This window comes from Eretmochelys imbricata, chromosome 7 (assembly GCF_965152235.1).
Source record: "Eretmochelys imbricata isolate rEreImb1 chromosome 7, rEreImb1.hap1, whole genome shotgun sequence".
NCBI lineage: Eukaryota > Metazoa > Chordata > Testudines > Cheloniidae > Eretmochelys > Eretmochelys imbricata.
This window is the reverse complement of record NC_135578.1, coordinates 109,099,195-109,111,779: the sequence shown is the minus strand read 5'-3', so window position 1 is coordinate 109,111,779 and position 12,585 is coordinate 109,099,195. Positions and strand designations below refer to the sequence as shown.

Below are 12,585 nucleotides of genomic sequence, written 5' to 3'. Positions count from 1 at the left end.
CTTAGTGTTCACAGAGCATCTGGGAACTAAAATTTAAGCTCTCCAAATACTTTGTAAAACTCCTTCAGAGTATCATTTTTTTGTCCTGGAGATTCCAAAGCCACTTCTGCGATGATATAGACTTCTGTAATACTGAAACAACCCTGTTTCATTTCTGTTTTCAAGCTGATATTTTCTACTTCTCCATGCCAGACACAGACCAGCAGGAACCTGGGGTGTCGCACTGCCAAAATGCAGTCAAAGAGGATGTTTGTCTGAGATGACCTCTTGGCAGACATCCTGGACAGGGGCAACCACCAGTACAAGAGGGAGAAGAATTCACGACAGAGTGAAAGGCAAAGAGATTCAAAGAGTGCGAGGAGATACTTGCAGTGCATTTCTTTGAGCGGGGATGTCACTTGAGAGAAAGACCTATTTGAGAGGCTGCTTGCTAACAGCGAAGAGAGTGCAGGCTCCTGGCTTCACCCGCACCTGCTAAGCCAGCACCATGTCCTGAGTCCCCTTCATGCCACCATATCCTGCAAACCAGGAACTCTTTGGACAATTCTACGGTTCTGTGGCCCATGCAACCAGCACTGAACGCTAGCTGGACTGGGAAAATGTACCCAGTGCAGTCCTCCACCCCCATACAGCTCCAAGTGCACACAACATGCCCTAGAAGGGCAAGGAATGGGGAGGCAGGGGACACTCATAAGTCGGAGAGTTTCAATTTATTTATTTTTTTGCACTGGTTTCATGGTTTTGCACTGTTCACTCTTTGTATATGCACTTGATTTTATTTAATTTCCCTTTTGGTCATTTCATGGCAGCTGGCCTACCTATAAGGCTTTTAATATTGTTAACAGGATTGTATTGCAGAATGACAAATAAAGCCTTTGTATTCAATAACAAAGTTTATTACTATCACTACAGATGAACTGCATAAAATATATATTTAAAAGAATAAAGATAAAAAACATGAGGAGGCATAACTGGGAAGTCGTATACGACAAAACATCTCAAAACATCTTTTCAAATCCATAAGTAAAAACCACAGTTCATCTTATCCATAAGTAAAAATGCATAAAAACCACCATCCCCACTACCACACTGTAAGCAGTTCTCATCCTCAATTAAAAATTCATAACAATCACTACCCCTCCCGCAGTGATAATACTTAGTTTATTGTTGATATTGCTATTCAGATGCATTCAGAAGCATATTATTCTCCTTCATCCATTGGTCCATGCAAGTTCATAATGTGAGTGCACAAAGCATCCCTGATTTCTGTTGCACGAGTGAATCCTGCAGCAGTTGTGACAGGTGCACTTTCTGGTGGAGTGTATTGGTCCACCAATCCATCACTATCATACATCCACTTCAGATTAAATGGCTTGCCTGTGGCTTCACAACCTTTGTGAAGAGCACAGCAAGCCACAATAATGCAGAGGATTCCAAACGATTCTGTAAACAGCACCAAATGCACATTCAACCACCATTCTACACCTACTGAGCAGGTAATTAAACCTTTTTTTGCCAGCGTCTCTGTGATCAGAGTACTCTTTCATAACTCCAGGCAAAAGAGAACACACACGAGTCTTCTAGAACAACAGTGAGGAGAGTTACTGCATTATGACAATGTCATCTGGTAGGTTCCAGTCTGCCCATGAAGGTAAACTCCCAATCGGCAGAAAATCCTATCATCATGCACTTTTCCACGGATCAGTCTCTGTGGTCGAAAAGACCCTGAATAACAATGGAGTAATACCCTTCTGCAGTTTACGTACTCTTGTGCTCCTTGAGGAGAGTAAACTATGGGAACATTAGTCCCATCAATGGTCCTGGGGCAGTTTGAAAACACTATTCTCTCAAAACCAGCAATTATTTCAGGGACATTGTTTATGCCCACTACCTTTGGATAAATCACATGCAATACTGCCTCAGATACTTCTGCTACTATAGTCAACTTGCCAAACCAAACTGATTAGCAACAGACCTGCAGCATAAGGAGTAGCTAACTTCCAGATAGTTATAGCAAACCACTTCTGGACCAGCATGGCCTCCCTCATGTGTGTGTCTTGATACTGGAGGGTCAGTGCAAACTGTTCACAGCGCTCTGGAAATGTTACTTTCTTCATGCACAACTTCTGGACAAACTGCTGGTCATCCCAGGTCCGTAAGATAAGATCCCACCAGTTTCTGCTTATGGTCCTGCTCCAGAGACGCCAGTCCTGAGAAGGAGTATCAGCAGCTATACCAAGAGCCACAAGCAAACATCTGCCAGTTGGACTCTGCCATGTCTGTACTGTTCTCCTCCTCTAGATGTGCTTCGGTAGCACAGAAAACACTGCCCAAATGTGCACCAGTATCTCATGGATGCTCTGCCTGTTTCCTGAAGTGAAAGCGCAAGCAGTACAAGTTCTTTAAATGATACCTTCAGACTGGCTCCACACGCTGGTACAGACCCAAAGACAGCTCAGCTGGATGTGTTGGTGGGCGGAGGCAACTTCCGGTAAAGTGCTGCTGGGTGGAGAGTGAAGTTTTCCCACAGTGTACTATGAACCAAGAGCTACAGCTGGGGAGGGTACTAGGAAGCCTGGGATAGGTTGGTTTGACTCAGGTTTGTGCAGTACGGTGTGGACACATGAGTGCTGGTGTGAGACCCAAGACCAGAAATTCTAAACTCATGATTACTAATAAGTGTGGACAGTTAAGCATGGGCTTTGAAACACCTAGTCTGTGAATTTGAGTCCCGTAGACACAGGCTTACACTGCAGCGTAGACATACCCTATGGCTCTGTCCTTCAGTGACATCAGAGTTCCATACAGGCACAAAGCAAAGGTCTACCTCTCTGGCTATAAATGCAGGATCAGGGTCTATGTAAGTATTATTAATAATGTACAGGGAAATATATACACCCAGGTTTAAGGATCATGCCATCAAGGGGGACTGCTAACCCCTTACCAGCCCTCAAGTGCAGAGGCTGAGTGGTTGCAGTTATTAAAAGGACCTCACATTGTAATCATGGCTCAATTTTGCCCTCCCTGTAGCATGTGTAAAGTGGAGCATGAAATGCACCAAGCCATTCAGGAGCAAACTACTTTGGAGCAGCACACAAAACTCCCAAGATACACACACGCACTAACAAAAGGCATTTTTAAACTGTGCAACAGCAATAAAAAAAATTGGAAAAGGGAGGCAAAAGAGATGAGAGGATGAAGAGGACAGAAAAAATGATGACAGAAAAGAGGAGGAAGAAATACAAATCAGGTAAAAGGTAGAGGTAAACAATACTGTAATGGGGTCAGTATTTTCCTAAATCCTTAAAAACTGGTGGTATCCCCCACAATAAGTGAGGACAGAGGCAATGGAGGAGGGGATCAGAGAAACAAAGAAATGACAAAGTGGTAACACGAGCAAAAGAAAATCCAAGCTGCCAGAGCAGCACATCACCTGCTGTATCAGTCTAACAGTCAGAGTTACCTTCAAAAAACATCTAGCTGTCAGAAAGTGGTGAAAGATGGGAAAGTTACATGTGTATTCAGTATTTATCTTTTAAGAGATCAGAACCTTAAAAATGGAAATAAAGTTATAATATGGCTAATGGTTTCCACAATATAAATCAAGAACAAAAGGGGCATTTCAGTTCTGGAACTACTCTACTAAATGCTAGGAGGCTAGCTGATGTGAGCAGTCATTTCACGCAAGAGGAACTGACTGCTCCCTCTGTAGGTAAAACAGTATATAAATTACAGTGTTACAAAATCTGGATATCCCATGACATTTAGCATAATTTTAAATTCACCATGATGTTTTTAAATAAAACTACAGACAGTTTACAATTTAGGTTGTTCTTATTGCTGAACACAGCACATGGGTCAATTACTGCTCAACTGGAGGTTTTTAACCTATGAGAACAAACATGACAGACTAGTTCAGTCCTGCAGTGAGAATGCTAGTCTGTCCAGTCATGATTCTCAGTGCTGACTACAGCACACAATTAAAAATTAAAAGCTCAAAATCATAGGCATTAAGCTCATGCAGGACAAGTTCTTACAGTAGATCAGGTAATTAATGGTAATTTAACAAAAGCAAGAGCACCCAAAGAGTTCCTGAAGGGCCACATTGCAGCACAGCCCTTCTAATTCACTATAGTTGAGATGTGGAAGATTAATCATTCTAAATGTAGCCAAATTTAAATTATTCATCCTTCAATGGCTATGCAAAACACCCTACTTTGTGTTATTGTTTTCTGTCCCATCCTCCTTAAATCCTATTTTTTTCTTTTCAACTATATCACCTAAATGAAGAAGCTATCAGCTATCTAATACAAAGGCTGAACTATCTCCTCTCATAGGATATGACCCAGCTGGTAGACTGGAACAAATGATCCAGTTTCTATGAGAGTCTGGGAGTTGGTTGAGGCTCGATCCTGACAAGATAGAGATAATGTTAGAAAACTAGCAAAAGACTCAAGAACTAACAGCAACATTTTTTTTAGGTACATCAGAAACAGGAAGCCTGCCACACAATTAGTGTAGCCACTGGACGATCAAGGAGCTAAAGGATCACTTAAGGAAGATAAGATAATTGCGGAGAAGCTAAATGAATTCTTTGCATCAATCTTCACTGCACAGGATGTGAAGAAGATTCCCATACCTAAGCCATCCCTTTTAGATTACAAATCTGAGGAACTGTACCAGATTGAGGTGTCAGAGGAGGTTTTAGAACAAGCTGATAAATTAAACAGTAATAAGTCACTAGTATTCACCCAAGCGTCCTGAAGGAACTCAAATATGTTGCAGAACTACTAAGTACATAGCCATATCAGCTTCTCTACCAGATGACTGGAGGATAGCTAATGTGACACCAATGTTTAAAAAAGCCTCCAGAGACAATCCTGGCAATCATAGATCAGTAAGCCTAACTTCAATACCAGACAAACTGGTTGAAAAGTAGTAAAGAACAGAATTATCAGACATAAATGAACTTGATTTGTTGTGGAACTGTCAACACAGATTTTGTAAAGGAGCATCAAGTCTCAACAATCTACAAGAATTCTTTCAGAGTGTCAACACACACATGGATAAGGATAATCCAGTGGATATAGTGTACTTGGACTTTCAGAAAGCCTTTGACAAAGTCCCTCACCAAAGGCTCTTAAGCAAAGTATACAATCATAGGGTAAGAGGGAAGGGCCTCTCATGGATCAGTAACTGATTAAAAGATAGGAAACAAAGGGTAGGAATAAATGGTCAGTTTTCACAATGGAGAGAGGTAAACAGCAGCGTCCCCCAGAGATCTATACTGGGACCAGTGCTGTTCAACATATTCATAAATGATCTGGAAAAAGAGGTAAACACTGAGGTTGCAAAATCTGTAGATGAATCAAAATTACTCAAGATAGTAAAGTTCAAAGCTGACCGCAAAGAGTTACAGAGGCATGTCAGAAAATTTGGTGACTGGGCAACAAAATGGCAGATGGAATTCAATGTTGACAAAGGCAAAGTAATGCACATTGGAAAACATAATCCCAACCATGCATATAAAATGACAGGGTCTAAATTAGCTTTTACCACTCAAGAAAGGGATCTTGGAGTCACTGTGGATAGTTCTTCGAAAACATCCACTCAATATGCAGCAGCAGTCAAAAAAGCTAAAAGAATGTTAGGAACATTTGAAAGGGATAGATAATGAGACCAAAAATATCATAATGCCACTATATAAATCCATCCCACATTCACACCTTAAATTCTGCAGTTTGGTCACCCAATCCCAAAAAAAGATATATTAGAAGTGGAAAAGGTATAGAGACAGACAACAAAAACGATTAAGGAACAGCTTGCATATGAGAAGGAATTAAAGATGGATTTTTTTTGGCTTGGAAAAGACATGACTAAGGGGGGATATGATAGAGGTCTATAAAATTATGAACGGTGTGGAAAAAATGAGTGTTATTTACTCTTTTACATAAAAAAAGAACCAGGGGTCACCCAATGAAATTAATAGGCAGCAAGTTCAAAACAAACATAAGGAAGTATTTCTTCACACACCGCCCAGTCAACCTGTGGAACTCATTGCCAGGGATGTTGTGACGGCCAAAAGTATAATTGGGTTAAAAAAAGAATTAGGTAAATTTATGGGGGATAGATCCATCAATGGCTATTAGGCAAGATGAGCAGATCCGATAAATGTTGATGCAACCCCATGCTCTGAGTGCTAGAAGGTTGAGGTGGACAATAGAGGATGGATCACTTGATGATTTCCTGCTGTTCATTCCCTCTGAAGCATCTGGCATTGGCCATTATCAGAACAGAAGATACTGGGCTTGGTTTGGCCCCGTTTGGCCATTCTTATGTTCTTAAAATCTGGGCAACACCCTTGCCTGAGGGAGCATGTCCACTATTTGCAATACAAGTTCTCACTAGAAACCATATTAAATTCTCTACCATTTCTCAATTCTCAGGTTTTATTATTAAATATTTGTATTACCATAGTCACTAGAAAGAAAAGGAGTACTTGTGGCACCTTAGAGACTAACACATTTATTAGAGCACAAGCTTTCGTGAGCTACAGCTCACTTCATCGGCTTATGCTCTAATAAATTTGTTAGGCTCTAAGGTGCCACAAGTACTCCTTTTCTTTTTACGGATACAGACTAACACGGCTGCTACTCTGAAACCTGTTATTATGCATAGTCACTAGGGCTCCCAGACATGGACCAGGAGTCCATTGTGCTAGGCACTGTATAAACAGAACAAAAAGACAATCCCTGCCAAAAAGAATTTACAGTCTAAATGTAAGACAAAAGGTGGACAGACAAGGGAGTACAAGGATAGCATTAGTCAGCGTGACTGGTGGTAGTCTTGACACACCAGTGGCCTAACTGGTCAAGTTTTTTGTTGGTACTATGGCAGAGGAGAGTTTTAAGTAGAGAGCTGAAGGAGGAAAATGGGATAGCTTTGAGGATGTGTACAGAAAGCTGTTCCAAAGCATAAGGGGCAGCATGGGAGAAAGTACAAAGGTGACCGTTGACTATAACATGTGGGTGATGGAGCCTGGCATAATCAGAAGTGGGAGTTGTCATTTTGCTAGTGAATACAATAGGTAGGACCGGCGTAGGTTGTGAAGAGCCTTGAAAAAGAAGACAAGCAGCTTATGTTTGATAAAGGGGTGCCATATTTGTTAAGACAAGAGAGAAGGATGATGCCATAACTGAGATGTGATATGATGAGAGCCTGAATGAGAGTTTTAGTTGTGTGCGTGGATAGGAAAAACCGTATCAATGGCAGTGGCCAACTGCGATTTTTACCCCATCTGTGATTAGACAGAAAAAATATCCTTTTTTGACATAGAGCTTGCTACAATTATCTACGCCTTTGTTTCTTTACGATAAGATTACTGGAACATGCTCTACATATGGCTATATGTAGAGCCCATTCACAAACTGAAGCAAATGCGAAATACAGCCACCCACTTTTCAATATATCACATACAAAATACAAACACCAGATCTTCCTTTCCCCCATATCCCAGAGTTATGAAGATCATTTTGGGGGATTATTTCACCATGGCAGTCCTATAAATGTTGATTTAAATCTTCATGTTAAGTATTATTTAAATTTGTGTAAAGTACCATAAAAATCAAAATAATGAAATTGTGAAGTTTAATTAATATTTATGAAGTGCTTTCAAAATCATGGCAGATGCCTATGCACTTTGCGATTAGATGAATAACTAAAGACTGACCTGCATCTTGAGGGCAGGAAATACAGAACCTGGGTAGTTTGTCTGTCATTCAGACAGATGTAATTTAAAGATTACTATAGTCATTGTTTTGGAGGGCAGAGTCTTTTTGGACAGGATTTTCAAAGGACCCTAAGAGTTAGGTGGCCTACTCCCTTAGGCAGCTTTGACAATTCCAGCCTTCATTATTAAGGTGACAGAGAAACCTGCACTCAGGACCATCTTGAAAACACAACTCCCACCTCCTAAGGTGCCATGTCAAACCCCATGTACCATTCAATATAACTTTGTGCTACCTTTAGGTCCAGATCTGCACGTTACTGTTTTGAAGCTGGCAACACCTAGCAGGATCAGAGCCTTAGGCAGACACCATCTCTTCAGATGGTTTTTGCTGGCTATTTAAAACTGAAGATAAAAAGTATTAAATCTGTACATTCAATTTGGTAGGAGTCTGTTGATAACCACAGCCAGTCAGGCTTTGTTCTTGGAAGCTGGTATAGGGTACTTCAGCAGCAGTCCTTAGTGATATTAGCCTTAAAACCGAGTGTGCATATGTCCCAGCATACTACTGTTTATACAGTGAGTTTCATAACTGATATTTTTGCTGTCTATAAAATAAGATCAGTTAACTAGAAGTGGATTGTTAAATATGGGGCCTGTAAAGAACAATATGGGGAAAGTAGTTGACCACATATACATATCTCATATTCCAGCAGGACCGATTCAGCCAAATGTACTGAGAAAAAAACAGAGTTCTACACCGTGTATTGTGCAGAGGTCTCTCATACAACACCTTTAATAAACAAAGTTCGGTTCACTCTGCATCAATACCATGTCAGTTGCCCAGCGACTACTGTGTGTAAACAACAGTTTGTCAACTGGCTAGGCAGGTCTGTGCGATGTCCAATACTTTCCTCATTTTACTCTAACACTGGTTGTCTCACCCATCTGGCAGCGCTCCTGTCACACCTTAATTTGTGCATGTTTAGAGTCAGGGGCTGTCCTTTTACTGAGCGTCTCCAGAGTCTGATTATGGATTCATGTGCCAAGATGCTGCTACAGTACAAACAGAGAAATTGAATGGCGTGTGCCCTTGACCTGCCTTCTCCCTGGCGCCACGCAGTGTGCTATACAATAGCTGACGGCTTCCCTTCGCTTCATCAGAGGCAGTGGCTGTTGCGGCAGTACTGGGAGGTGCAGTCTAGGAAATGCTGCCGTGTGAGAGGCGGCGTTTACATGAGATCGGCTGAGGGCCAGCAGCGTATTCGGTGCGGCACAGAACCGGGGCAGTTGCCGTCCCCAGGCGCCTCGGCTCGGAATCGGACACAGGCAGCGCAGGGCAGCCGTGAGGGTTTATTGTCGCACGTATCGCGCCCGCGCCACATGGCCGAGTAGGGCCCCGCTGAGGCGGCGACTCCCCACACGGGGGAGGAGCCCGGCGGCGCCGTCTGCTGCTGCTCCGGGGGGGGGGGGGGGGGGCGAGAGGCCCAACGCGAGGGAAATGCTGAACGTGCCCCCCGGCCCCGGCCCAGGCCCCTGCCCCTCAGGTTGCTGATCCCTGCGCCGAGGCCAGGCCTAGGCCGGGGCCTTCGCCACCCAGCTACAATGGGCCGCGGAGGGGACGCGTTCCGGGGAGGGGAGCGGGGCAGGCCCTGAGCCCCGCCCGCACTCACCGTTCGCCCGCTTCAGGGCATTCTCGGGCCGCTGGAAATACACCGGCATGATGGCGGCGGGGGCAGCAGCTTCTCCTCACAGGGCGGCGGCGGCGGCGGATGGCTCCGTACGCCCAGCCAGGCAGCCTGCTGGGCCGGAAAGGGAGAGCACCACGTGACCCACCCGCACCGACGTGTCCAGAACCGGAAATCCCTCCTCCTGACGTGCAGCTCCCCGGGGGCCGGGGGGGGGAGGGTACAGACCGGCAGGGAGCAACTGTCCCGCCTAGAATTGCCCCCTAGCGGAGGGGGTAGAGCGCTGTCACGAAAACTCATGCTCAAATAAATTGGTTAGTCTCTAAGGTGCCACAAGTACTCCTTTTCTTTTTTCATCCTGAGTGTCATGATTTTCCAGGCTCCTCTAGCGTAAAAACTACAATCTGTAGAAAGAAAAGGAGTCCTTGTGGCACCTTAGAGACTAACCAATTTATTTGAGCATGAGCTTTCGTGAGCTACAGCTCACTTCATCGGATGCATACTGTGGAAACTGCAGCAGACTTTATATATACACAGAGAATATGAAACAATACCTCCTCCCACCCCACTGTCCTGCTGGTAATAGCTTATCTAAAGTGAGCAACAGGTTAGGCCATTTCCAGCACAAATCCAGGTTTTCTCACCCTCCACCCCCCCACACAAATTCACTCTCCTGCTGGTGATAGCCCATCCAAAGTGACAACTCTTTACACAATGTGCATGATAATGAAGTTAGGCCATTTCCTGCACAAATCCAGGTTCTCTCACTCCCTCACCCCCCTCCAAAAACCCACCCCCATACACACACAGACTCACTCTCCTGCTGGTAATAGCTCATCCAAACTGACCACTCTCCAAGTTTAAAACCAAGTTAAACCAGAACATCTGGGGGGGGGGGGGGTTAGGAAAAAACAAGAGGAAATAGGCTACCTTGCATAATGACTTAGCCACTCCCAGTCTCTATTTAAGCCTAAATTAATAGTATCCAATTTGCAAATGAATTCCAATTCAGCAGTTTCTCGCTGGAGTCTGGATTTGAAGTTTCTTTGTTTTAAGATAGCGACCTTCATGTCTGTGATTGCGTGACCAGAGAGATTGAAGTGTTCTCCGACTGGTTTATGAATGTTATAATTCTTGACATCTGATTTGTGTCCATTTATTCTTTTATGTAGAGACTGTCCAGTTTGACCAATGTACATGGCAGAGGGGCATTGCTGGCACATGATGGCATAAATCACATTGGTGGATGTGCAGGTGAACGAGCCTCTGATAGTGTGGCTGATGTTATTAGGCCCTGTGATGGTGTCCCCTGAATAGATATGTGGGCACAATTGGCAACGGGCTTTGTTGCAAGGATAAGTTCCTGGGTTAGTGGTTCTGTTGTGTGGTATGTGGTTGTTGGTGAGTATTTGCTTCAGGTTGCGGGGCTGTCTGTAGGCAAGGACTGGCCTGTCTCCCAAGATTTGTGAGAGTGTTGGGTCATCCTTTAGGATAGGTTGTAGATCCTTAATAATGCGTTGGAGGGGTTTTAGTTGGGGGCTGAAGGTGACGGCTAGTGGAGTTCTGTTATTTTCTTTGTTAGGCCTGTCCTGTAGTAGGTAACTTCTGGGAACTCTTCTGGCTCTATCAATCTGTTTCTTTACTTCCGCAGGTGGGTATTGTAGTTGTAAGAAAGCTTGACAGAGATCTTGTAGGTGTTTGTCTCTGTCTGAGGGGTTGGAGCAAATGCGGTTGTATCGCAGAGCTTGGCTGTAGACGATGGATCGTGTGGTGTGGTCAGGGTGAAAGCTGGAGGCATGCAGGTAGGAATAGCGGTCAGTAGGTTTCCGGTATAGGGTGGTGTTTATGTGACCATTGTTTATTAGCACTGTAGTGTCCAGGAAGTGGATCTCTTGTGTGGACTGGACCAGGCTGAGGTTGGTGGTGGGATGGAAATTGTTGAAATCATGGTGGAATTCTTCAAGGGCTTCTTTTCCATGGGTCCAGATGATGAAGATGTCATCAATGTAGCGCAAGTAGAGTAGGGGCTTTAGGGGACGAGAGCTGAGGAAGCGTTGTTCTAAATCAGCCATAAAAATGTTGGCATACTGTGGGGCCATGCGGGTACCAAAAAAAAAAAAAATAATTATCTAGTGAGAGTTTGGGGGGTTCTCCAAAGTTACGTTTTCTTAATTAAAAATGGGGAGGGGACTAGGGATTTACATCATAATTGTTGGTTTACATCACAGCTAGCAGACTGAGTCCATGGTTTAGTTAAAAGAAAAGGAGTACTTGTGGCACCTTAGAGACTAACCAATTTATTTGAGCATGAGCTTTCGTGAGCTACAGCTCACTTCATCGGATGCATACCGTGGAAACTGCAGCAGACTTTATATATACACAGAGAATATGAAACAATACCTCCTCCCACCCCACTGTCCTGCTGGTAATAGCTTATCTAAAGTGATCATCAGGTTGGGCCATTTCCAGCACAAATCCAGGTTTTCTCACCCTCCATCCCCCCACACAAATTCACTCTCCTGCTGGTGATAGCCCATCCAAAGTGACAACTCTTTACACAATGTGCATGATAATCAAGTTGGGCCATTTCCTGCACAAATCCAGGTTCTCTCACTCCCTCACCCCCCTCCCAAAAACCACACACACAAACTCACTATCCTGCTGGTAATAGCTCATCCAAAGTGACCATTCTCCCTACAATGTGCATGATAATCAAGGTTCCAGAGTAACAGCCGTGTTAGTCTGTATTCGCAAAAAGAAAAGGAGTACTTGTGGCACCTTAGAGACTAACCAATTTATTTGAGCATGAGCTTTCGTGAGCTACAGCTCACTTCATCAGATGCATACCGTGGAAACTGCAGCAGACTTTATATATACACAGAGAATATGAAACAATACCTCCTCCCACCCCACTGTCCTGCTGGTAATAGCTTATCTAAAGTGAGCAACAGGTTAGGCCATTTCCAGCACAAATCCAGGTTTTCTCACCCTCCACCCCCCCACACAAATTCACTCTCCTGCTGGTGATAGCCCATCCAAAGTGACAACTCTTTACACAATGTGCATGATAATGAAGTTAGGCCATTTCCTGCACAAATCCAGGTTCTCTCACTCCCTCACCCCCCTCCAAAAACCCACCCCCATACACACACAGACTCACTCTCCTGCTGG

General features: G+C 43.9%; 1 protein-coding gene across 1 annotated transcript in view; it reads right to left on the bottom strand.

Annotated features, from left to right (window-relative positions):
- Positions 1–9,539, bottom strand: part of EIF3A (eukaryotic translation initiation factor 3 subunit A) — a 49,538-nt gene extending 39,999 nt beyond the window's left edge. The window contains exon 1 of the mRNA XM_077823043.1: positions 9,400–9,539. Within this exon, the coding sequence (XP_077679169.1) occupies positions 9,400–9,448 (49 nt within the window). The 5' untranslated portion in view covers positions 9,449–9,539. The remainder of the gene's footprint in view (positions 1–9,399) is intronic.
- Positions 9,540–12,585: the final 3,046 nt, after the last annotated feature.